Source organism: Cherax quadricarinatus, chromosome 15, assembly GCF_038502225.1.
Source record: "Cherax quadricarinatus isolate ZL_2023a chromosome 15, ASM3850222v1, whole genome shotgun sequence".
Lineage (NCBI taxonomy): Eukaryota > Metazoa > Arthropoda > Malacostraca > Decapoda > Parastacidae > Cherax > Cherax quadricarinatus.
The window spans coordinates 9,387,092-9,413,842 of NC_091306.1; the positions used below are offsets into that span (position 1 = coordinate 9,387,092).

Genomic DNA, 26,751 nt, shown 5'->3' on the forward strand with positions numbered 1-26,751 from the left:
TTCTTCAGCTTTGGCGGGCTTGCCTGTGATTGGTCAATGAACCAAGGTACTGATTTAACGACGGATACCCTATCGATCGTTAAACCCTTAGCACCTGGTTCGCTGGTTGGGAGGCAGCCTATATGGGAGTGTGACATACGCCGAATAAATTGTAACATACAAAGCCGCAACGCTATAACTCATTAATCACGTGAGGTGAAGATGTTAATGCTTAACTGGTGTTTAAAAGGTATATCATTACAACAATTTTTTTTAAATTGTGAAAAACTGCAAACACCTGTGCGTGTGCGCGCGCCTTGTTGAGTTTTATGGTTTACCAGGTGGCAGTGATGGTCAGCCTGGCAGCGTGGCTGGGTGGGAGTTTGGTCGCTGTCCGGTGGTCGTGTCCAGCACAAGACCACGGTACTACGGTACGCCACGATGTACAGGTGAGTTCCAAGCGTATTATAGTACTCCATGATGTAGAGGGAGAGGATAGCAATTTTTCATAGCCAGAGTTTCCTTGTTCAAAGGTAGGTATTGCCAACATACGTGTAGACTCTTGATGTATGTACGTGTGTAGGTGCGCGCGCATGAACGCACACACCACAGCTGAAGTCCTCTTTAGCAGACAAAAGATACAGAAGTGTGCAAAGGATACAGAAGTGTGCACAGAAGATACAGAATATACACAAGCTACTGACCCACGTCCAGGAACAAAGTCAGGTGGAGCAAGGTCAGGTGGACTAACCAAGTTAGGGTCAGGAAGAAATTATTCCACCAGTCCCGTGAAGAGTTCGAAATGGGATCATGAACTACAGCTGACTCGAGAACTTTTAGCTTGAAGTGAAAAAAAGAAGGAGAGTGGAAGTGAAAAATACAGACAGCTGGCACATTCCTACAGCTATTTCTCTAGTTATGCATGTAGCCTTTAAGACCCTCGTTTGGTCGAGAGGTTTTAAACCCCATTAACCATCCTAACTAATTCAAAGTTAACTAGTTAATTGCCATCTCTGCAAATGTTGAACCCGTGTTAAAAAAAAAAGTTCCTTCAGCAGTTTCCTTCAAGGAGAGAGGGAGGAATGTCAAGGAGTTGCTGGAGTGATACTGTCTCCCTTCCTTTCCAGACCGTGGGTGACCCTTGTGGCTTTAGCCCTCCGCCATGAATGCAACAAGAATAGTAATACATCTGAAGTTGCGAAGTTTTTTGTGTGTGTTCTCAGGATGGCACTGATGATGACCCTGGCGGTGGTGGGTGGCACTGCAGATTTCATCCATACTGATCGCTACCAGATCTGGGCTGCTGATCTGGTACGTACATGAAGGTATTCCTTACACACACACACACACACACACACACACAATCACACACACACACACACACACACACACACACACACACACACACACACACACACAAAGCTGTGACTCGAGACCAGGAGCTGTGATTCGATCTCTGCAACCACATACAGGTGAGTACAGCTCTGAGACAGTATTCCAGGGAATATGCAATAACATTACACACGCCTTCGTTTTAACGCTACTTAAATAATAATATATTAATAAAAAATCAAAACAGTTTAGAACCCACTTCTACTTATTGGATAAGAAATTTTAATAAGGATATATCCATTACCTTTCTTTTACATTTCTTTGAAATATCAGTGAAGACAAATATATGCATTCAAAATCTTCAGTTAGGCTACAGATGAAAGCTGTCTTATGGGAGCAACAGATTAAGACCCGTGTCAGGAGGCACTGTTTTATTTTCCTGACGAATAAAACCTGACACTGTCATGTGTGTAAGTAGTTCATGTGTTTAAGGAAATGCAGAAGCACTGGTTTATTCATCTCACAAGTGAGAACTAACTTATTTGGGGAGCTCCCGCGTGATATACACAAGTTAAAACTCTAAATTAGATTAGTCTTTCGTTCGTGCTGGACCATTACAAAGTCCAGGACGGACCGAAACGTCGTCTAGTTTACATTTCTAACTCTAGTGTTAGTTGTGAATTGTCCCAGCCACGGAATAGTGAAACTGGATCCGCAGTGGTTAGTAAATACCTGCAGTGCATAGGAAGTGACAGATGCAGTTGATACCTTTATTAATGGCAACGTTTCGTTCAGGTAGGAGCTTTCACATAGCCTCTACGTGGGCGAAACGTTGCTAATAAAGATATCCACTGTACGTAAGTCATTCACTCTACATTGTGACTAGTTGAGAACGTATGATTCAATGTTCATTTCCTGCTACAGAAACCTGGCTTCGTCATTCGACAACATTCAATAGATGGTCAGCGATGTTACTGCAAAGTGCCCTGGGATTCCTCCAGCAGTGTCCCCGGTTCGCTCAGCAGCAACAGCTCCATTTACAGATTACCTAGCTCAACGCCTAGCACTTCAAGCTTTGGGTATCAGATCCTCAGCAGTCCAGGAAAGGCTCTTTACCGTGCACACGTCGTGATGTAAAAGGAACAGCTACAGCAGCCTTAGATCACTTTTAAATGAACTGGTTTGTGAATAGGACATTAGTTATTATTATTATTATTATTATTAAAGATTAGCCGGTATTCTCCCGGCCCGGGCCTTTTCCAAGTGGTGGCCCGGCCTTGGCTCCCTCTCTAGGGAGTGTCTGAGACCGAAGTCTCCCATGGGAGGAGGCACAAGTACCTCCTCATCTTTGGGACCAACTGTCCCCAGGCCTAGCCACAAGCTAGGCCTCTCTGGTCTGCCATCCCCGCCCCAAGGGAGCAAATGGGAATGACAGTCTTATGAGCTAAAAGCATGGTGGTTAGGCATGGTGTCGATGATTTTTGAGGGACATTAGTATGGAAGAGGTGTAATCACCTGTACTAACATTTATTATATTCTATTTTGAACGGTTGTATAGGAAGGTTATTATTTCAAAATTTATTTATTCTGGCAGAACTAATGTTCTATTAATGCTTTAAAAATGTGTATTTTCTCTCACTAGTACTAAATATTTTTGGCTAAAGTTAATAAAACATCAATTGTGTGTGTATCTTTTTCCTGAATTTAGTCTACCTTCAACTATTTAGTTAATCCCCTCCCCATTTTTTTTTCTCCATTGGTTATATACACTGAAAGGAGTATGTATGAGTATACTTGTCCTATATGTCTAAATAACTGACAGCCTCAAAGGTAAGGGTATTTAAAAAGTTGTTAAAATCTTAATTTAAGTCGATACTGTATGACAGAAAATAAATTCTTTCACCTGATTCAGCCAAAAAAAAAATCATGATAGAAAATTATTAAAATTACTAATCCGATGTTTCCTAAACGAAAAATTTCAGTCTTGAGCACTTGATAACTGGCGATGAAATAATGAAGACTTAAGTATTCCCAAGAACACACAATTGCTCAGGTACAATCACATTTCTGCTCAACTTACTTTTTTCGCTTTTCTTCTTAAGGTGCTTCCACTACGTAGTATAGCACCACCAGCCTGAAGACAGTAGAAACAGTAGTTTTAACGTGATTAGTCCGTCAGCCTTGGTAAGCGGACTGACCGCCGTCACCTGTACTGTCTCCAGTGTTTTCCTGTATTTAAATGAAGAAGCCTGTTGTGCAAGCGAAACGTTCTGGCAATAAAGATACCAAAGTGTTGCACATGTATCTTATTCATCAACGTGTCAGTACTGTATATCATCAATAACACGATATTATTTTATGAAATTGGGAATATGTTGACAGATACGGTCAGACATGACAGTATATCATGTCTGCCTCAAACCATGACAATATATGCTAAGAGTTTACCTTGATTTCCATTTAATGACCTGTGTAGTTGATAGCCTTTTAATTACCTCTTATATAATAGTCGACAGGAGTATAGCGTATCTCTATATTACTGACTGTAGTTAGGTTATTACTGTGTAGCGAAGCTTTGCTGTATAAACACGGGTGAAGTCTTGGCAACGGCAGACCAGCGAATGATTAACCACTTAACGAGTAATTGTCTTGGCTCACGAAATCGTAATAACACGATTGCAAACAAACCATACCACGGGTGGGGTTTGAACCTGCGGTCAAGGAGTCTCAAAACTCCAGACCGTCGTGTTAGCCAATGGGCCAGCTACCTTCAATAAGGTTCGTCCAAGCTAGCTGGCCCAGTGGTTAACACGACGGTCTGGAGTTTTGAGACTCCCTGACAGCGGGTTCAAACCCCACCCGTGGTATTGTTTGGTTAGACAATTGTCTTGTTTCCTGACAAAAAAAAAAAAAATGACCACCGCCTGTACCCAATAATAATCCAATTATATTTCACTGTGTTCTCTCCAGCTTAATTAACAAGGAGTTTGATAAATATATAAGTAAATGAGCTACATAAATACAGAAAATACCAAGAATATAGCTAGCAAAGTTAGAACCAAACTAAGTATAATAATATATTTATTTTACTACAAGTACATGTACAAGGTATACAATTCTAGCCGCTTGTCATGTTGAGCATTTAGGGCAAATTAGGTCAGTTTTGTCCCAGGATGCGACCCACACCAGTCGACTAACATCCAGGTACCCATTTTAAACTGATGGGTGAACAGGGACAGGGACAGCAGGTGTCTTATCGAAACACGTCCCTAATATTTTCCAGCAGTACCGGAGGAGATTCGAACCCCGGACCTCAGAGTGTGAGCTGAGTGAGTTAGCGACCGAGCGATCTTTAGTGTGATTTCTCTATATTCAACAGGCAGAGTGAACCATTCTACCAGTTGAAAAAAAAAGTGAAATAATACTTTCAGCGATTTATTTATAGAAATTATTGTAAAATAAGTAACTGCAACAGTGTCAGGCTTATTTAAAATAAGGAAGTTATCGCAGTTGCTGTGGGCTGATGATGAAGTGTTTGTTTTTTCTTGCGGGGGGGGGGGGGAATGGGGGATCAAAACATAAAGTTGGAGAAACTAATGGAGAAGTCTGAAAGAGCGTGCTAAAAAAAATACACAAATAATTAGAGCAAGGAGATGAGAGTAAATACATGTTCAGGGAAAGGAAAAAATGGAGTTGAGTAGATTAGTTAGAATGGAGGAAATAAGTGCGTTTAGATATTGAAAGTTTGTAGACAGACGCATCTATGAAAGTTGAGATGAATAACAGGAGAAAGAGAGAGAGAGAGAGAGAGAGAGAGAGAGAGAGAGAGAGTACCTGGAGTGAATATTTATGTGTGGTAATAACAAAATTTGTCAATAAAAGCAAAAAAAAAAAAAGAGGAATTTGTATCTAGCAGTGCCAGCGCTGTCGTGTATATATAACCCGTCGCTGAGGAGACCTTGATGCTGTTGAAGGGCTCTTGATCCAAGAACTGTAGCTATCCTCTCTTTTCTTGGATCAAACCTGATCTACCTGCCATTCCCAAGGCTTCGAATAACACCTGAGGGTTTAGCGTTTCCTCATGAATAGAAAAATGCAAAAGAATAAAAAGAATAAGAAAAATCATGGCGCCCGGTCTAGTGTGTGTGGTGTGGATATTATGCAGAGAATAGCAGCGCTGTTAGGATCCTTATGGGTTTAGCGCTTAGTTATGATTATAATGCGCAGGGAATAACTAGCGAGGAAGCTAGAAGACGGCGTAGTAGTGCCCCTGATGACGTACTACCCACAACAGTGAAGAAACATAAAAGCTGTAATACAAGATGTTTCGCTCCGTGTAGAGCGAAACAAATAATAAAAAGGCTTGTTCTGCAACTTGTGTCTTTTCTTCTCTGTGTTGTGGTATAAAAGGTATTACCGAAGAAGCGGATGATAGGTTGTTGAAAAGTTTGGCTCTTAGCACAGGCGAAGATTCATTGTGAAGGTGTGTAGGTCGTAGGTGGATGTTAAGATGGTTTTGCAAGACTCCGGTCTTGAACATCCATCAGAAACCAGTGAGCTTAATTAATGGGCGAGTGTAGGTTTTTAGACTGTCATGCACTTGCAGTATGGCCATGTGATGTGCTGTTAAAGTGGTCATGGAAATATTTGTCATGAGAATGAGAGAAACTGATCAGCTGGACTGGAACTTTGAAAATAATATATATAATGTCTACATTCTGGATGTTTTCAAGTCATAAGTGCATTTTTTATATGTTTTTATAATCTGATGTTCTTGATGAAGGCAGAATTGGTCAGACGAAAGATTTGCAAAAGAATTTAAATATAATTATGTTCCAGTGATTTAGGCTGCAAGAAAACACGCATTATATATCATAAATATTTATTTTTTACAGCATATAAAACAATGAGTTATATTTAGCATTAAAATAAGTCAGATATGTATTCACAGAGCATCTGGGACCAATATGACTAGTTCAACACCTAGAATACTAAAGAGTATTATAAAGCACAGATCGCCCAGTGCGATAAACCTTCACGACAATGCTCATCCAGGCGCACGTCACAAAAAAAATTGCTAAGTGAGATTCTCATACGACTTAAAGCTCATGTTAATATATATATATATATATATATATATATATATATATATATATATATATATATATATATATATATGCAAGGAATTCGCAAGAGCAGGCGAAATATACACAAACACTGATCTCTGGCTGAAGGAGACTCGAACCTACGAACCTTGGAACAAGGTACGCAGTGCTTTACCAATCTACCCACACTGGACCAATACCTTGGAGTCCAGCTTGCGCTAGACTTTGATCCAAGGCAGCCAGCTTTCAGGGAGAAGGCTTACAGCTTTTCATCTCATCCCCTGCATGCATCAGCATTGTTAATATCTCTAGTAAGGCTGATGCATGCAGGGGATGGGATGAAAAGCTGTAAGCCTGAAAGCTGGCTGCCTTGGATCAAAGTCTAGCGTGAACTGGACTCCAAGGTATTGGTCCAGTGTGGGTAGATTGGTAAAGCACTGCGTACCTTTCTCCAAGGTTCGTAGGTTCGAGTCTCCTTCAGCCAGAGATCAGTGTTTGTGTGTATATATATATATATATATATATATATATATATATATATATATATATATATATATATATATATATATATATGCAATGACCAACTAAAAAAATATACATATTTACACCCGGGAAGAACAGTCCCAGGAGAGAGTCTTTAAAAACAAATATTCAAATCGAAACCTTTTGTTTAAATCTGCCATTTTAAAACGTTATTTTGCGAAGAAGTCCTTCTTTTGACACAAGATATTGTTTATAAACCTGTAACTACTTTCCCTGGTTTGAGAGCCTACTGGAACAAACTTAGCTGAGTGTTTGAAGTAAGGATGTGGTACTCTTTCCAATCATTATTATTATTATTAATATACATATATATATATATATATATATATATATATATATATATATATATATATATATATATATATATATATATATATATATATATATATATATATATATATATATATATATATATATATATATATACATATATACAAGAATGAAATTCTAAATGTGATGCATTATGAAAAATATTTGATGTATGTTATACAAAAAAAAATCTATAAACATGACACAGCACTCGGGAAATATCTTCTCTGCCTATATCATGGTAAGAGAAACGTGTTCTTGGATAAACAGGTTTTCTTGTAATACTGAGAGACTAGAGAAGATAAGATAATCATCTTAATGTTAAGTTATACGCAAGGGTACAAGCCTGAGTATTGTACACTCTTATTCAGAGCTGCTGCTCACACCTGTCTGCTCACCTCTGTTCTCACACCTCTGTTTATAGACATACAGGAAAGCTTAGAAAATTTGGGCATTTTGTAAAAAAATGGATTTACGTATACAAAAATCAGTGTTAAAAAATTTTACACCGTATTTTGAAGCTCAACTTTCAATAAGAGCCACTTTATTCTAAATCCAAGGGGTTATAAAATGTTTGATTTTGTGAGGTAACTCAAGCAGACCAACGCCAATCATTAGTGACAGTGTTACTCTTCAAGACATTCAGATCCCCTTCTGCTATGATTTAATGCCTCTGCCCTGGTTTCAGATTCCACTATGAGGATCCGAACTTGAGTCGTTGCTAACTTCCCTATACTGGGGAAGCGTCTATTACCTCATGGTATTCTGTGTAACGTATATCACTTTAGCCTCAAGAAAACTTCAGTCTGTCTCTTAGGGTGGGACTCTTCGATCTCGATTTCTCCTCGTCTGGTCGAAGTGATGTATTCATTTTGGATTTGGGATCTACTAGTCGTTTTGAAATTTTCTTGAGGAATGTCGAAGCAACTTTGTCTGCCGTCCTGAACTGCAATGCTCTCAGGGATTTGTATCCTGCATGAAAAGAAGTATATATAAATTTATGTTTAACAATATATATATATATATATATATATATATATATATATATATATATATATATATATATATATATATATATATATATATATATATATATATATATATATATATGTCGTGCCGAATATGTAAAACTGGTCAATTAGCATGAACTCATTTAAAATTAAGTCCTTTCTAAAATTTTCTCTTATACGTTTAAAGATGCATTTTTTTCATTAATGTTAATGTAAAAAATTTTAATTTTGCACCAAAAGAATCTTAGAAAACTTACCTAACCTTATTATAACAAGAGCAATTTATTTTAGCTTAACCCAACTAAATATATTTAAGATTTGTTTACAGTAATTTAATACTAAACAAACACAGTGAAACATTTTTTTTCGTTAGGTTCAGAATGATTTTGGCGAAATTATTGCATACACAAATTTTAACTTGTCCTATATGGCAAGATGAGCGTTGATATTTAAGCCAAGATCGCAAGTTCTGCCTATTCGGCACGACATATATATATATATATATATATATATATATATATATATATATATATATATATATATATATATATATATATATATATATATATATATATATATAAAACTCAATAAGAAATTCAGTTAATTTCTCCAATTGTTCTAGCCGTTTAATTTCCCAATACTTCATGATTCATTGCCTTGAAAATGGCTCATCCTGAACAATAATGATCGAGAATGGACCAAAACATTCTTTAACATTTCTTCTCCATATTTAGGATTAGCGGAAAATTGTTTCATCCATGGTATTTTTAACACATTCTTCGACGTACCTATGTCTAGGCCTGGAGTGGTCATCTTGAGGCGAGTATTCTGGACTGTGTACACTTCCGAGGAGTCCACACATGGAAGGTCTGCCAGGGGTACGAGAGCTTCCCCTAAGAAGGTGTTGGAGCGACCCAGGTTGTAATCTTTGAGGGTGAGCAAGAGGAAGCCAGCGCGGACACCATCGTCAGTACTGTTCATGTCACTGAAAGCAAAAATAACCCTTGGAAAATTTGTTGCAGACAGACTAAAATTTATAATTAACAATTCCACAAGATTATAATTTTAATCTATTATTTCTTTTAGCTTGTTATGAACACTTAGGTTTCACAAGTGACTTTCAAATTGGAAAAGTATAATAGATGACCTTTCAGTCCATCCTGAACCATTATCAATTTATAAATGATAATAGTTCAGGAAGGAGAGAAATGTTCAGTTTGCAGTGCCAAATGGCAGGTTAGTGGTGAACTATTCCAGGAATTCTACTGTGACTTTTATTCATGAAGCCTGAAGCAGTTTAAACCCTTTGTTGGGCAGGTCCTCATATATGACGACCTGCCCAATAAAACTCTTTAAACAACATACTAAAATAATGTAAAGCAAAATTCTTAAAATAATATAAAGCATTATGTTTATGACTGTTATTATGGGAGGTAAAATGACATATGTACAGTATAATAAGACCTTTACAGTACGATCTTGTATAGTACATGAGGCTTTATCAAGTACATGTTAAAGCCTCACGTAGATTAAATCTCTTATTAATAAAAGATCTTTTGTTTATTTGGCTTTTTTCTGCCACCCATCAGCTATGTCATACTTCAGCTATTTATTAAATATGTTTGAGTTACATCTTGAAAGTGTGTCCCCTCGAGTATAAAGGATAGGGAAGACAATACTCACTACTCGAAGGTTTCATCGTAGACAGCTGGGTCCTGCTTACGCTGCGTCCTCGTCTTGCGCTCACCAGCAGTAGGGAACCACTCCTGCGGCACCAGCTGCACCTTGATGTAGGAATCGACAGACTGGTTGTGATAAGCACCATGTGATCCCCCGCGGGAGCTGATGCTGCAGGTGTCACTCTCCACTACGATGTCTCGAGCCATGATCACCTCCACAATCAGCTTTCCAGGACGAGTGAATAACATCTAAAGGAAATATAACATATCAATAAAACATACATACATACATACAGAAACACACACACACACACACACATACACACACTGTATGGAAAGTAGAAAAGACTGCACAGAGTTATGAAATGTATGTTCTGGCTCACTAACAAAAACACACTACCAAACAGTTTAAATAACACGATCTAGGGAGAACAGAGTAAAGAGATGCTGCCTCGACCAGTAGCTGTAAGAGAGAGGTGGTTCTCCAGATACAACGCCGGGTGACTTGTACAGCTTAACACACGCCCAGCAATCAAACACATGAGCAGGTAGTTTGTAGCATGGGTAGCCAATCAAAACTCCTTTCCAATGAGCACTGTGGTCTATAGAGCAGTTGTTACATCCTACCTACATATTTTTTTTCTACAAGTCGGCCATCTCCCACCGAGGCAGGGTGACCCAAAAAGAAGGAAAATCCCCATAAAGAGAATACTTTCATCAACATTCAACACTTTTACCTCACTCATACATAATCACTGTCTTTGCAGAGGCAACCAGATACAACAGTTTAGAAGCATATATAAAGATATGTAATATATCCCTCCAAACTGCCAATATCCCAAACCCCTCCTTTAAAGTGCAGATATTGTACTTCCCATTTCCAGTACTCATCCGGCTATATAAAAATAACCAGTTTCCCTGAATCCCTTCACACTCCAACAGCTCGTCAGGTCCCAAAAACCATTCGTCTCCATTCACTCCTATCTAACACGTTCCCGCACGCTTGCTGGAAGTCCAAGCCCCTCGCCCACAAAACCTTCTTTACCCCCTCCCTCCATACACCCTACCTACATACCTAAGTAAATATAACGCAAGATATTTTCGTTCTAGATATTAACGAAAATATCACAAATATAATATTAGATAATATACTTTTTCCTACTCCTTGTGAAGCATATGAATTTATTTATATTAAAATGTTAATTACATTTCAGAAACCTTGAAATGTGTCGTATTGTTATTTATGAATTTTTTGGTATATTTCTGCTGTACATACAATGCAGTGATTAAAATTTGAATGGATTTAGAAGTAAGGTATACTTCTTATTTATACATGTCCTGTCATTACTCTTGTAACACAAGTACACAACAAGTACGAGGGAACTGGAGAGACACATGCATTAGCTCTGGACACTTTTACTGAAAGTGTTTCAGACCTTGGACCACGATCACTACAAGGTGATCAAGGTTCAAGGACCGAAACGTTTTCATTAAAGATGTCCTAAGTGAATCCATTCGTCTCCATTTCCCTTAAATTGTGGGCAGTCATTCGCCTGCTTACTACACAAAAAGTGTGATCTTACCTTTGCAACAAGCTGAGCTTTGCATGGCAGAATGTCTTCCATCTGCTCTTCATAGCGTTCTTGGTAATACTTAGAGATAAGAGCCTCTGTAGACATTCTGAGGCTCTCTAGTAACTCCATGAGATCCGTGTATTCTGTTAACGAGAAGAGTTAAAGGATTAATGTGTGACTTTAATTCAGCTGCAGGTAAAAATATTTCACTTTCACAGACGAACGGTATGGCTCAGGTTAAAGTTTGTAGAGAAAAAGAAAAGGAATGGGGTTTTAAAAACAGAAGCAAGCATTAGAGTGTTAGTGAGAATCTGATATAAGTGTTGGTTAAGAATGTGATATGAAAGTAAGAAAGAACCCTTACGGTTGTTTGCTGATGATGCTCTTTCGGGAAGCTTCAGAAAAAAAGTTTTACACTGTAAAAGGGAAAATGGTGATGAAAGTACAAGTTTAAAGAATAAAATATTGGAGATTAGACAGGAAGGGAAGGGTACTGAGAATGTGAATTTGGCAAGATGCTTGTAAGTGATGCGCTGGTTAATGGGTCTATGACAGACGAAGTGAATCATACAATAAAACAAGGATACAAAGTAGCAGGTGTTGAGAAATCTTCGGAAAGAAAAATGCTTGTTAATGGAAGCAAAAAGGAAAATGTATTCTTGTGGGATATTGTCTTTGAATGTTATATCGACGAGGCTGGAGATAGTGAAAATGCAGTCCGAGATCAATGTGTCATGTGAAAATTATGTAGTAAGTCGTGTTTCTGTCTCATTACATTAATGTTAAATTGCTTACCAGGAGTTTCAGCTGCCTTCTCATCTAAGCCATTTCCATTATCTGGTGTGAAGAACTTCAGCGTTGCCTTCAGAATACTGTGTACTCCGCCAAAGTAATGTGCTCTTCTTCTCTGAAAAAATTATAATAGAACACTCTACAATAAAATCAAAGTTAAATCTGGTGTATGGATCACATGCATAATGCTTTAAACCACAATTCTTCAAGATGAATTTTTTAAGACTTTTACCTCAGTACTTTTCTTAACAGTCTCGTGGAAGATTTCAATAATAGTTTCCCACACGCGCCACATGAACCTGTTGAAGTTAGATGAGTGAAGGTGAGCACGGAGAAGCCCCATGGCAGGGTCCAGCATCTCCTCCAGGAATGGTGCTGCACTCTGCACATCACAAGCCTCATTCACTGCCTTGTCCAGCGTTGGTCTCATCTGCTCGAGAAAGGTGCCATCAAAGGTACATCCACTATATAAAGGTATATTTACTACATAAAGATACCTCCAGTACATACAGATACCTCCACTACATACAAGAACAAAACACTGCAAGGATAACTACAGCTGCATTTATGAGGAACACTTCAATGACGAAATAATCAGTAACACATACAACTATATTGAAATTAACTACAGTGAAAGGAAAAACATATTTCAAGTACGTTCATGTGTCTTAAGAATGTCATTGATGCAATACAAAAATGATTCGATTTTTTTTTCTCTTTCTTGGGGGTTAATTTGCCTATTAAAGTATTTCATGTTTCAAATTGTTTTGTGGCATGTATACACATTCTTCATCTCAGGGCCAATAAATAACATCTATGCGGTCTCATCAATAGCTTACCCTTTCTATCACGGTCTCGATAAATTCGTTGACTTTAGTTTCCATATTTTCCGCTGCGTTGAAGATTAGTCTCTCAACGGTGGACTCAAGTTGGGCTGCGGCTCCATTGCCACTCCCGGTGTTTTTAATATCCTCCAGCAGAGAATCGAAGCCGAAGTGGCTAGGAAGACCAGTGAGTTCCCTTCTTACTCGTTCGATGTTGTTAAGCCCTATGCAGATCTGAGGAGGAAAAAAATATGTTTCTTAATATAAAAGCAAAAAGGCAATCAAGGCAGTTTAACATACACAAAAGAAGGCTTTAGTTTGTGGGCGAAATATATAGTGTTCATGCTGTGTTTGTTGTGTTGTCACCCTGTGAGAACCATAGCGTTGCTATCAACTCTTGTTTAATTGCACTGTAAGTGAAATTTTAATTAATATGCTTGAACAAATGGGTTTTTAAAATGATGAGTTAGTTTCTTTGTGTTATGCATTAATAAATTATTTATATAACTGCCACGTATCTTTGCTAATGAAATTGAAGCAATCCATTTTACTAGTTTTTTCCAATATATTCCAACAGTGGCTGTATAGTAATAAATTTTTGAGCAATTTTCAATCTCGTAAATTCACAAAAATAAAGTGCCTAAAATTATTTAATAAAAAGAGAAGCAAACAAAGACATTTGCAAACGTGGAGTAAATTATTAAATTCAAATTAAAGCGCTTAAATCTTAAGGGTCATAGCGGATGTGCCATAAAAATGTTATATCAAATTACTTTCGGAAGCAGGGAATGATGGTGTACCTGCGGGGTGATGAAGATGCGACTGGAATTGTCTTGTCTACAGTACATAGAGTCCACTTTATTCCTGAGGAGGTCAGAGTAGGTTATCCCACAAGAGCAGATATCTTCGAGCATCTTAGCCAGCAGGAGGGCACTGTTCTCTGGGTCCGGCCACGCCAGCTTCAACCACCACACCTTCACCTGCGTAACAAACAAGATATAACGTGTGGAAAAACGTCTCTTTCTCTCTCTCAGTTAGTTAATCCACCATTTAAATCAAAGAAAGTCGATATAATGATTATATAACACACATACACGGGGCCAGGAGCTGACTCTGCAACCACAAATAGGTGAGTATACACACACAAGTTGTGTGTGAGGTATATCAAGATAAAGAATGCAATATTGTGCATATGAACTTCAATAAAGCCTTCACAGAGTTCCGCACAGGAGACTGATTAAAAAAGTAGCGGCACATATGTAGGAGAACAGAAACATATACTTACACCATGAAATATATCAATGGTATCAGTTGCTGAGGAACTGAAGTTGCAAAAGGCATCCACAGGCTCGAAACGGTCCAGATCAACGGCCCTTCTGATGAGATCCAGTGCGCGACAGACGGCCAGTTCCAGCCACCTCATTACCCCTCGTGAGAACCATCTGTGGTACTCCCGAACACCTGAGTCTACTCGAACCTCAGCAGGCAGTGACTCACCCAACCTGTAGCCAATCAGAAAAAAAAAAAAGTTTTAGGCATTCCTTGATTCTACTGTCCACATGGAGGTTATGGGTGCAAAATAAACCAGCCATTTTCGGCGGCAAAATTTTCAGTTGTACATTTGGCTTAAAGCCTAATTGACTACACTGGGATTAAGACTGAATCTCACCTGTACACCCACCAGTCAAGGATATTTTATTCTAATCCCTAAAACACTGAATAAGGTGAACTCGGTGTACATACACTGAGACATATACCTCTTTGTGTATATACTCCTGAGCATTCCTACTAGGCATTTACTAATAGATAAAGGAATAAATACTGTATTTACACTTATATACATGCACCTCCAATGTTAAATAAATATTCAATGTTTAATAGTCTTATCATCTGGAGGAACATTTATAACGATGTGGAGAAAATCGGGTTAAGATCAGTGATTTTTATTTTAGTTGAATTTATAAGCGAAGGCTCATTTACAGGCAAAAATATGTTATCCTGCCTTAGATCATTTAATGGCTAGGAGCTGTTATCCTGCTTCAGCTCATTTAAAGGCTGAGCTGTTATCCTACCTCAGTTCATTTATACTAATAGGATGAGTTTTTATCCTACCTCACCTAATCGTAAAGCCTGGCCCTATCTCGAGTATACTGTCATCCCATAGAATGCTACCCACGACTGTCATCAAACACTCAGGTACCTATTTCCTGCTGGGTAGTCAGGGACTATCCAGCAGCTAGGGAATGATCCCGGGACCGTCGGTAGTGGTAGTCCCACTAAGCTATCATTTCAAAGTTTGACAGGATGTAGAGGCATCTGGCAGTAATGGACGGGAAAGAATAATGCAGATAAAAGAAACAACATCCGTTATGTGGGTTTGTGGCGCTGGAGAAAGTTATGAAAATTCACCCAAATGAGAACTTACTTGTGCAAGAGACTAAGATTTCTGTAGAGCTGCCACAGGGACGTGCCCACTTCCAGGGCATACTGGGAGTTATCACAAGCTTCCTGCATGGGTGGCATGCGGTTGTAAATGTTAAGAACTAGTGGTCGCACACAAGGGTTTACTCTCTTGCTCACCACTAAGTACGTTGTCTGCATGTACGGGATGTTCATCTCCCTAGGGGAAGAAATTATCTTTCGTCAGCGGATACATAATCCTGCAAAGGATGTTATATCGACAATGCAGCGCGGTATTATTATTATTATTATTATAATCAAGGGGGAGCGCTAAACCCGCAGGATTATGCAGCGCCTGTGGGGGGGGGAGGGGATGTGGATGGTATTCCAAGATTAATTCAGGGAACCGGAGCACAGATCCAATTCCCTAGATCAACATCAAGGAACCTTCCTTGAGGTGTGCAGCGCGGTAGATTACCAAGCCTACTACCTCTTTTTTTTTTTAACGTACACTGTTTTGTACGATATTATATGTTTGCCAAAAGTTTCGTGCCAGACACGCACGTATGTTTTTCAATGAAATCACCACCTTTAACCCCCCATACCTATGAAGTTGTCTGCACCAGTAGTTCATTTACGTTATATTTGCTGTTACAGTGTAAATTACCTCTGTAGTGGTTTAGTAGTGTTTTTTTTACTGTAAATATATGTAGCTAACTATGGTAGTATCGCCATATTTAATACCTGTCAGTCGACTCACAAACTGTTATATTATTGGTAACATGCACCTTATTAAACATTATATTATTTTGAAAGTTGATGCAGTTTTTCATTTAGATTATCTAGTGATGTATTTTAGAGAGAAATAATGTTTGTTCCAGAATGTTCGTTTTACTTCAGTGTCGAAGAGTGACATTATTTTCATTTATGATCTGACCAAGTTAAGTGTTGAAGTCTAAGTGATTGTAAACCTGTATCTCAAAAAATCACTTACCATATACTGAGCAATAAACCTTATTATTATTATTATTATTATTAAAGATTAGCCGGTATTCTCCCGGCCCGGGCCTTTTCCAAGTGGTGGCCCGGCCTTGGCTCCCTCTTTAGGGAGTGTCTGAGACCTAAGTCTCCCATGGGAAGAGGCACAAGTACCTCCTCATCTGTAGGACCAACTGTCCCCAGGCCTAGCCACAAGCTAGGCCTCTCTGGTCTACCATCCCCACCCCAAAGGGGCTAATGGGAATGACAGTCTTATGAGCTAAAGGCTCGGGCTCAGGCACCTACCCTACCCTAGAAGGGTTAGGCATGGTGTCGATCCAATAAACCTGTTAAGTGACAGAGGTGGCAACTTGTTTAAAGCTGCTGCTACCGTCTTAAGAATTAGTATACTATATTGCCTTCTCATCTTTCATTTTTAATTCATTTATTTTTTCACTGCTTATGCATTATCCTCTCTATTTTTTTCATTATTTCTTTGTTTCACGTAACCCTTAGACGGACACAATATAAAAAGACTGAGAGTAGGTAATTACGGGTTCCCGAGTCGTTGTTATTATATTCAGGGGGAATTATTATATTCAGGAGGAATTATTATATTCAGGGGTATTATTATATTCAGGGAGAATTATTATATTCAGGGAGAATTATTATATTCAGGGGGAATTATTATATTCAAGGGGAATTATTATATTCAAGGGGAATTATTGTATTCTGGAGAAATTATTATATTCAAGGGGTATTATTATATTCAGGAGGAATTATTATATTCAGGGGGAATTATTATATTCAGGGGGTGATCGACACCATGCCTAGCCCTTCTAGGGTAGGGTAGGTGCCTGAGCCCGAGCTTACAGCTCAAAAGCCTGTCATTCCCATTAACCCCCTTGGGGCGGGGATGGTAGACCAGAGAGGCCTAGCTTGTGGCTAGGCCTGGGGACAGTTGGTCCCGAAGATGAGGAGGTACTTGTGCCTCCTCCCATGGGAGGCTTAGGTCTCGGACACTCCCTAAAGAGGGAGCCAAGGCCGGGCCACCACCTGGAAAAGGCCCGGGCCGGGAGAATACCGGCTAATCTTTAATAATAATAATAATAATTCAGGGGGTATTTTTATATGTACAAGAGACCTACAGTGTTTGGGAAAACCTCAGTCAGGTTTAATCCAAGGGAAGGAAAGCTCTAAACTTCGAGACAAGAGCTCTTCACCAGCATCAAGCTCTAAACCAGTACGGGTTATTCAGCGCACGCGCACGCATAGAGGAAAGGTGGAGCAAATAATTCTTAACTGTTGTGGATATCGTTACTGACTACACACTGGTCTTTTCAAGTCAGATGTCTCGATAAAACTCTGTATCTAAGTGTCATTGCTCTACAATATGAGTACTGAACGTTTTCACTGAACATTTTGGCTCTCTTCAGTCTGCTGAAGAGGGCCTCAAAGGAAGAATATGTCAAATGCTCGTCTTTTGTTGTCTCGCTGTGTGTTCTCTTATGTCAATATATACCATAACATAATGTAGGTTTTATACGCCGTCCTCACTTTAAGAAGATGCTGTTGTAGAAGTTGGCAGCGTGAGTGAGGAAGGTGTTGGACTCAGCAACAATGTTGATGACTCCTGCGATCTGCTCGTCCGAGGTCCTCTTCGCAGAAAGTTGTTCCTCAACCATTGTCTTCCACCTGGCACCATACACACATCACGTGTTAGCAGCTAAAGTAAGTTTTGCTCTTAATATCTACAAGATGTGTAATATTTTGCAATATCTCTAGACGTTATGAAAAATCTTTTGTTGTTAAAGTTCATCGAATGCACCTGGGTCATTTAACGAGGAATTCACTCCACACTAAAAATGCTGTCAACCTAAAAAAAAAAATCAGTGACACACACACACACACACACACACACACACACACACACACACACACACACACACACACACACACACACACACACACACACACACACACACACACACACGACATGTGCCTAGGACACACACACACACACACACACACACACACACACACACACACACACACACACACACACACACACACACGACATGTGCCTAGGACACACACACACACACACACACACACACACACACGACAAGTGACACTGACACACACACACACACACACACACACACACACACACACACACACACACACACACACACACACACACACACACACACACACACACACAAGAAATTAGAGAAAGTATAAACGTTTGCAACAAGCCTAGTTCCGGAGCTCATGGGTATGTCCTACGAAGAAAGGTTGAGGGAAATCGGACTGACGACACTGGAGGACAGGAGGGCCAGGGGAGACATGATAACGACATACAAAATACTGCGTGGAATAGATAAGGTGGACAGATGCAGGATGTTCCAGAGAGGGGAGACAGAAACAAGGGGTCACAATTGGAAGCTGAAGATTCAGATGAGTCACAGGGAGTGTTTCTTCAGTCATAGAGTCGTCAGGAAGTGGAATAGCCTAACAAGTGATGTAGTGGAGGCAGGAACCATACATAGCTTTAAGACGAGGTATGACAAAGCTCAGGAAGCAGAGAGAGAGAGAGACAGACAGACAGAGAGGGCCTAGTAGCGATTAGTGAAGAGGCGGGACCAGGAGCTGAGTATCGACCCCTGCAACCACAATTAGGTGAGTACACACACACACTAAAGGCTAAATAAAGACTTTCGGTGAATACATCCTCTAACCCTGTATTTTAAAGAGAATTCTTTCGAAAATATATTTTTTTCCTGATTATTTCTAGAAATACAGAAAAACCAACACTAATGCATAGTTTTACTACAAGAAATAAATTCGCTTTCGTAGTTAGTGCAAGGAACTATTTCGATTTTAACATGTCCCACCAGGTGAACATGACTTGGACTCACCAGGTCTTGGTGTGAGTTGCGAGGCTGGAGGTGACCAACTCGTGTAGGTGAGGAAGCTCCATCTCATCCAGCAGTGCTCGGCTTTCACTGTGGTTCTGCATACTGTGCAAAGCCCTGAAATTCATATCAACACTAAATAAAAGCTTATCACTAATTTACTTCTTTTAAAAAAGTCCTCTATACAAAACTGAGTGATCCTGATAATAGCAAACGAGGTTTGCACAGTATAAAATAATAATAATAATAATAATAATAATAATAATAATAATAATAATAATAATAATAATAATAATTGAAATCTTGTGGAACCAATGAAATGCCATGCTGTCTGACTTCATACTAAGCTAAATCTACGTAAAAATATATATGCCAATAACATATGTGTGCTTTCAAGGTAAATGTTAAGAAAAGCTATATGTTAGGCAATACCTAAATAAAAGTTTAATTGCAACCAGCACTTAGTTGCAAATGTTTTCTTAGCAGTTCTGAAATATTACTAATTATTGCTCACTTTATTGTGTAGGTGAGCTGATGTTTGGCCAAAACTCCGGACGATGGTGGAAATGAGGCGTGCAGGTCTTTGATACGTTCAGCACTGGCTCTCACGAAGCTTGAGAAAGACAACCGCAGATCATCGAGGTCTTTGCCTTGGTAAGCACTCTTGGCCAGGGCTGCCTGCACCCGGTGAAGCTGGGAGAGGCTCCAGGCAGCATCCACCGTGGAAACACGGCTGCCCACCAACCACCTCGATAACTGGATCGTTTCATCGTTAAAGCCCAACATTATGGCGTACTGAGCCAAGGCTGCAGTTGCACTGCCACTGAGTACACCATTCCAAGGTGACACCCACTCGTCCCCCTGAAGGACCACAGAAACGAAAAGTATGACATAACTGTTGAATAAATACGACATTAGTATCGTTTTCTTCACATGGAAGCCCCATTACTTTAGGGGTGATACAGAACTTGAGGAATGAGAGATAATCTGGTGTAATTCAAAGAAAGAGAGAAACCTTCCAATTCCTTGGATCAAAGAGACTTTCATCGGCATAAAGGAACTATACTCATTCCTCCCCTACTTCCCTGAACGGTCGAGTCCAGTAGATATGTCCCGTCTAAAATATTTTAACAGATTCGCTGATTATTATTAAAGATTCGCCGGTATTCTCCCGGCCCGGGCCTTTTCCAAGTGGTGGCCCGGCCTTGGCTCCCTGTCTTGGAAGTGTCTGAGACCTAAGTCTTCCATGGGAGGAGGCACGAATACCTCCTCATCTTTGGGACCAACTGTCCCCAGGCCAAGCCACAAGCTAGGCCTCTCTGGTCTGCCATCCCCGCCCCAAGGGGGCTAATGGGAATGACAGGCTTGTGAGCTGCAAGCTCCGGCTCAGGCACCTACCCTACCCTAGAAGGGCTGGGCATGGTGTCGATCCCGATTCGCTGAAATATTTTACCCATATTTATGACAAAGAGAGGAATTTGTCGTCTTGCATAGAAGAACGAAAAGGATTTGTCTTTTTTCATTAAATTTTCAATTAACAACTCAGTTACACGACTTATTTTATATTTGTAAAATGATGCAATAAACTACTTGTAGGGCTTGTTAATTCATGTAAAATAATTAAAAACTAATACAAGCTCATCCCAGACCAAAGTATTATAAAGTAATTCACTTTCTTACTTAGTAGAAGCTCACCTCTTTGTTTGTAGCTGTGTTCACATGATGGTGAACAAGACGAGCCAACAATGAATCATAAGACTGTCGAGTTTTGTTCTCAAGATGAGCTGTGGAGGAGACAGAGCCTACAAGATGTAAGCTTCCTCGATCCTTAGCAACCTCTCCCTCGCTCTTCTTCTCTAAGGGATACCATCCGTTGAGGCCCCGCTCACTCACATCCTGAGTTAACAGTAACACAAATAAGATTATTTCAGTTATCCTTGACTGGTAGTGGACAGGTTACATACAGCTTAGTGTCCTGGATAAGCTTTATTAAACCCAACTAACCAACGTACTAATTGACAGATAAGTTAAAATTAAAAAAAAAAAATAAGTGCATCTCCCTCGAAATACCGAGAGCAATGTGTATCATGGAAGAAAATTCTCAGTATTTGTTCTCGTAGCCAAATTTACACTAGAGGATGTGACATCTTGCTTGTGAGAACACGTGTGTCTTTCAGAGTTGCTGGTCCTCGCATCTTATTTCTGTCAAGGGATTCCAGCCTCTATGAACAGGATGTGAAGATCACTGATCTTGATTTTCGCTCTTATGATTCTGCATGGTAACACTTCCACGTAAATAGAATGAAGGGGGGATCTACAGTTAGTTTAATAGGGCAGCATAAAAGTCAGTACAGAGGAATAAATTTTCAGTCGAGTGGCCTGGCTAGGCTGATGGAGTGGAAACTGTAGATTCTGAACGCTTATTATTTGGTGAATAGAATAGTCTGGTTGCTTTGTATTATCTCCACCTTCTAGTAATACTTTCATTTATGTGTCACTGGGTGTACTGTAATATTATAACTAGCATAAACATTCGTACTAAACAGTTTAATTTTATGTGTGTATAGATCTGTATTCTATTTATAAGTAAATATTTGTATTGTTAGTCCCGAGTGATTATCCCTTCACTCCTTGTATAACCTCATTCACCCCTGGCGTGTATTTTGTGTATTATCTTTATATACCTATTTAGAATGTGAGGGAGCTTGCCCCATACGTATGGTAATTAGGTACCCAGCAGACGAAGGTAATTCTGGTTAGCCTAGGAGACCCACTCCTGCTTTTAAATGTTCTAAGTACAGGGATTCTCAACTTTTCCTCCATCATTAACTCCCTCGGCTTGATGTATTTCTTCATTTACGCCCTCACTTCCATACAAAAAATTTATCGCCATCATAAACGGACAGAAAAACGAGGTCAGAAAAAAATAAATTATTCAGGTTTTGCACGAAAATAACAATATACATTCGCAACACACACACACACACACACACACACACACACACACACACACACACACACACACACACACACACACATACACACACACACAAACACACACACACACACACACACGCACACACACACGCACACGCACACGCACTCACACGTACACGCACACGTACACGCACACACGCACGCACACACTCACACGCACACGCACACACACATTTTACAAAATGAAATTTAATTGAATTATTATTCAATTATCAGGTACATCAAGCATTTACCCCTTACCATGTAATTTTTTACCCCCAAGGAGTAAATTTACCCCTGGTTGAGAATTAATGTTAGTTACAGTAAAGTGAGAGCGTGAGGAAAGATTTTTCCCAGCTCTTATTATATTTTATTAGTAGTATCATATAGTGCTGACCTATGATGTTATACGGTATATTGTGGGTCAGAAGTGGAGGCTTCTAACTGGCGAGATACCCAAGGTAGACCCCATGCATGTTCCTACTGCAACCCCTGAAGAGACACTGGCAACGGTGTGAAAGGCCAAGAGTTAGTACTTTCCATACCCTAGTGGTCGTTCTGTACTGTTTTTTATAGCTTGTCGGCAATTGTGTGTGTGCATATATATATATGGGATTAAATAATTTTTGACTTTCGGTCTACAGGTGAGATGTAGCCTTAATGATCCTTGTAGAGTAACTAATGAATAACAAAAGATCACTGTAAGACCTAGTTTTAGTACTTAAGAAATTTGACGAAGACATACAGAGGACCATGATGTGCGCGTGTGACAGAAAGAATACTATGGTCTGAGTTTGTGATAGGCAAGGGGGCATGATGTATCCTCAACTGACCTTGATGTTGATCTGGACCTGACCGAGGAGATGCGAGGCTTGGTGTTGAGCCTGGGCTGTGGTGCCTTTAACCAGTCGACCGAAGGCTCTGATGTCCCTCACCGCCGTCAGCTGTTTCACACCCACGGAGTCGTGTTCGTGCCTGAACATGAGCATAAACACGTTACGCTAAGAAAATTGCATGATTACAAATGTTTAAAAACTTTCTTCTTAACAACACTAGATGCAACGATAATGTGCAGCTGCTATGTTCTACTGTATATGGCAGTTATATTGAGGGAACACCAGCAGTGCACACTTTTCCTATTCTGTATGAGTATAGCATGGTGGGAATACCTGTGGTGTGCGCTACCTGATTCCATACGTGAGTTACATTGTAAGAATACCGTAATGTGTGACTTCCGTTTTCTATATGCGGGTTACATAGGGAAATACCCGCAGTGTACGACTACCCAATTCTAAATCAAGGATTTTATGGTGTAAATACCCGCTGTATGCGGCTAATGTATTTTGTATTATAGTCACGTTATGGGGATGCCCGTAGTGTATGCCGGAACGAATTACACTGTCAGTACAAATGCTAGCTATATTTACAAAAGAAACGTAATGGATGAGTGTAACTAAAAATAATTATACATTTTTTCCTTGGTTTGTCTGGAGGTTACCTGGAGGTTATTCCGGGGATCAACGCCCCCGCGGCCCGGTCCATGACCAGGCCTCCCGATGGATCAGGGCCTGATCAACTAGGCTGTTACTGCTGGCCGCACGCAGTCCAACGTACGAGCCACAGCCCGGCTGATCCGGCACTAACTTTAGGTATCTGTCCAGCTCTCTCTTGAAAGCAGCCAGGGGTTTATTGGCAATTCCCCTAATGCTTGATGGGAGGCTGTTGAACAGTTTTGGGCCCCGGACACTTATGGTGTTTTCCCTTAGTTTACCAATGGCGCCCCTACTTTTTATTGGGGGCATTTTGCATCGCCTGCCCAGTCTTTTACTTTCGTAGGGAGTGATTTCTGTGTGCAGATTTGGGACCATTCCTTCCAAGATTTTCCAAGTGTAGATTATGATATATCTCTCCCTCCTGCGTTCCAACGAGTACAAGTCAAGTGCTTCCAAGCGTTCCCAGTAGTTAAGGTGCTTGACAGAACTTATACGTGCAGTAAAGGATCTCTGTACACTCTCTAGATCTGCGATTTCACCTGCTTTGAATGGAGATGTTAATGTACAGCAGTATTCCAGCCTAGAGAGAACAAGTGATTTGAAAAGGATCATCATGGGCTTGGCATCTCTCGTTTTGAAAGTTCTCATTATCCATCCTATCATTTTCTTTGCACGTGCGATCGTGGCACTGTTGTGATCCTTGAAAGTGAGATCCTCAGACATTTCTACTCCCAGGTCCCTTACATTATTTTTCCGCTCTACTGTATGGCCGGAGTCAGTAGTATACTCTGTTCTAGTTATTATCTCCTCCAGTTTTCCATAACGGAGTAGTTGGAATTTGTCCTCATTGAACATCATATTGTTTACCGTTGCCCACTGGAAAACTTTGTTTATATCTTCTTGGAGGTTAACCGCGTCCTCAGCAGATGACAGCCTCATGCAGATCCTAGTATCATCCGCAAAGGATGATACGGTGCTGTGGTGTATATCTCTGTTTATGTCTGATATGAGGATAAGGAATAAGATGGGGGCGAGTACTGTGCCTTGTGGAACAGAGCTCTTCACTATGGCAGCCTCCGATTTAACTCTGTTGACCACTACTCTTTGTGTTCGATTTGTTAGGAAGTTGAAGATCCATCTCCCCACTTTCCCAGTTATTCCTTTAGCACGTATTTTATGGGCTATTACGCCATGATCGCATTTGTCAAATGCTTTTGCAAAGTCTGTGTATATTACATCTGCATTCTGATTTTCTTCCAGTGCATCCAAGGCCATGTCATAGTGATCCAGTAGTTGTGAGAGGCAGGAGCGACCTGCCCTGAACCCATGTTGCCCTGGATTGTGCAGATTTTGGGAATCCAGGTGATTTGCAATCCTGCTTCTTAGCACTCTTTCAAAGATTTTTATGATGTGGGACGTCAGAGCTATTGGTCTATAGTTCTTAGCTAATGCTTTGCTGCCACCTTTATGGAGTGGGGCTATATCTGTTGTTTTAAGTGACTGTGGAATTTCACCCATGTCCAAGCTCCTCCTCCATAGTGTACTTAGGGCACGCGAGAGGGGTTTCTTGCAGTTCTTAATGAAAACAGAGTTCCACGAGTCTGGGCCCGGGGCTGAGTGCATAGGCATGTTGTCAATGGCTTTTTCGAAATCTATCGGAGTTAGGGTAATGTCGGAAATCTGGCATACATTTATGGAGTTTTGAGGCTCATTCATGAAGAAATCATTTGGGTCGTCGATCCTCAGACCGATTAGTGGTTCACTAAACACAGAGTCGTACTGGGATTTCAATATTTCACTCATTTCCTTGTTGTCATCTGTGTAAGTCCCATCCTGTCTGAGTAAGGGCCCGATACTAGATGTGGTATTTGCCTTGTTTTTGGCATATGAAAAGAAATATTTTGAATTTCTTTCAATTTCACTAATAGCTTTAAGCTCCTCCTGCCTCTCCTGGTTCCTGTAAGAGTCATTTAGCTTAAGTTCGATAGTTTCCACTTCCCTGGTCAGCGCCTCCTTTCGTGTATCAGATATTCTAGCACTCCTGAGGAGCTCAGTGACTCTTCGTCGTCTTCTGTAGAGGGAGCGTCTTTTTCTCTCCAGTTTACTCCTGCTCTTTTTCTTTCTTAGGGGAATATGCCTAGAACATGCTTCGGCTACCAGGAAGTTGATCCTTTCAAGGCACTGGTTTGGATCCATGTCATTTAAGACATCTTCCCAACATGTTTCGTTTAGGACATGGTTTACCTGGTCCCAGTTGATGTTCTTGTTGTTGAAATTGTATTTTGTGAAGACACCTTCACAGGTACATGCATTCTGCTGTTCAGGACCCCTATGCATGTACGTCTGGACTTCGATTAGATTGTGATCGGGATTAGCTGTTTTTGATATTCTTATGTCTCTTATCAGGTCCTCATTATTTGTGAAGATAAGGTCAAGTGTGTTTTCTAGTCTTGTTGGCTCCACTATATGCTGGCTTAAGGTGTGTTTTTCGCAGAGACTTAGTAGCTCATGTGTGTGTGACCTTTCATCTGCGCTACCTCCGGGGATTGTTTCAGCTATAACATTATTTGCTACATTCTTCCATTTTGTATGCCTTAGGTTGAAATCACCAAGCAGTAAGATGTTTGGGGATGGAGCTGGAAGGTTTTCCAAACAGTAATCGATTTTTAGTAGCTGTTCCTTGAACTGTTGTGAGGTTGCATCTGGTGGCTTGTATACAACCACAATGACTAGGTTTTGGTTCTCGATCTTTATTGATAGAACTTCAACTACCTCATTTGTGGTGTTCAGCAACTCCGTCCAGTACTAGAAGTAATATTAGAAGAGAAATAAATAATGT

At 40.0% G+C, this 26,751-nt stretch overlaps 2 protein-coding genes across 3 annotated transcripts in view; one reads left to right on the top strand and one right to left on the bottom strand.

Moving 5' to 3' along the window:
• Positions 1-338: 338 nt before the first annotated feature.
• On the top strand, positions 339-2,995 carry LOC138852747 (uncharacterized). Its single transcript, XM_070085366.1, has 3 exons — positions 339-428; positions 1,203-1,290; positions 2,236-2,995. Exons 1-3 carry the CDS (start codon positions 421-423, stop codon positions 2,446-2,448), a joined length of 309 nt encoding a protein of 102 aa, XP_069941467.1. The 5' UTR covers positions 339-420; the 3' UTR covers positions 2,449-2,995.
• A 3,181-nt stretch (positions 2,996-6,176) lies between these two features.
• Positions 6,177-26,751, bottom strand: part of LOC128692109 (uncharacterized) — a 219,840-nt gene continuing 199,265 nt past the window's right edge. For both annotated transcript variants that reach the window (XM_070085132.1, XM_070085131.1), the window contains 15 exons: positions 23,253-23,394; positions 21,139-21,339; positions 19,958-20,304; positions 19,447-19,560; positions 18,083-18,220; positions 15,573-15,767; positions 14,433-14,649; positions 13,948-14,127; positions 13,163-13,381; positions 12,556-12,753; positions 12,327-12,438; positions 11,541-11,674; positions 9,962-10,206; positions 9,067-9,263; positions 6,177-8,240 (listed from right to left, as the gene is read on the bottom strand). In XM_070085132.1, the coding sequence (XP_069941233.1) occupies positions 8,059-8,240; positions 9,067-9,263; positions 9,962-10,206; positions 11,541-11,674; positions 12,327-12,438; positions 12,556-12,753; positions 13,163-13,381; positions 13,948-14,127; positions 14,433-14,649; positions 15,573-15,767; positions 18,083-18,220; positions 19,447-19,560; positions 19,958-20,304; positions 21,139-21,339; positions 23,253-23,394 (2,821 nt within the window). In that variant the 3' untranslated portion in view covers positions 6,177-8,058. The remainder of the gene's footprint in view (positions 8,241-9,066; positions 9,264-9,961; positions 10,207-11,540; positions 11,675-12,326; positions 12,439-12,555; positions 12,754-13,162; positions 13,382-13,947; positions 14,128-14,432; positions 14,650-15,572; positions 15,768-18,082; positions 18,221-19,446; positions 19,561-19,957; positions 20,305-21,138; positions 21,340-23,252; positions 23,395-26,751) is intronic.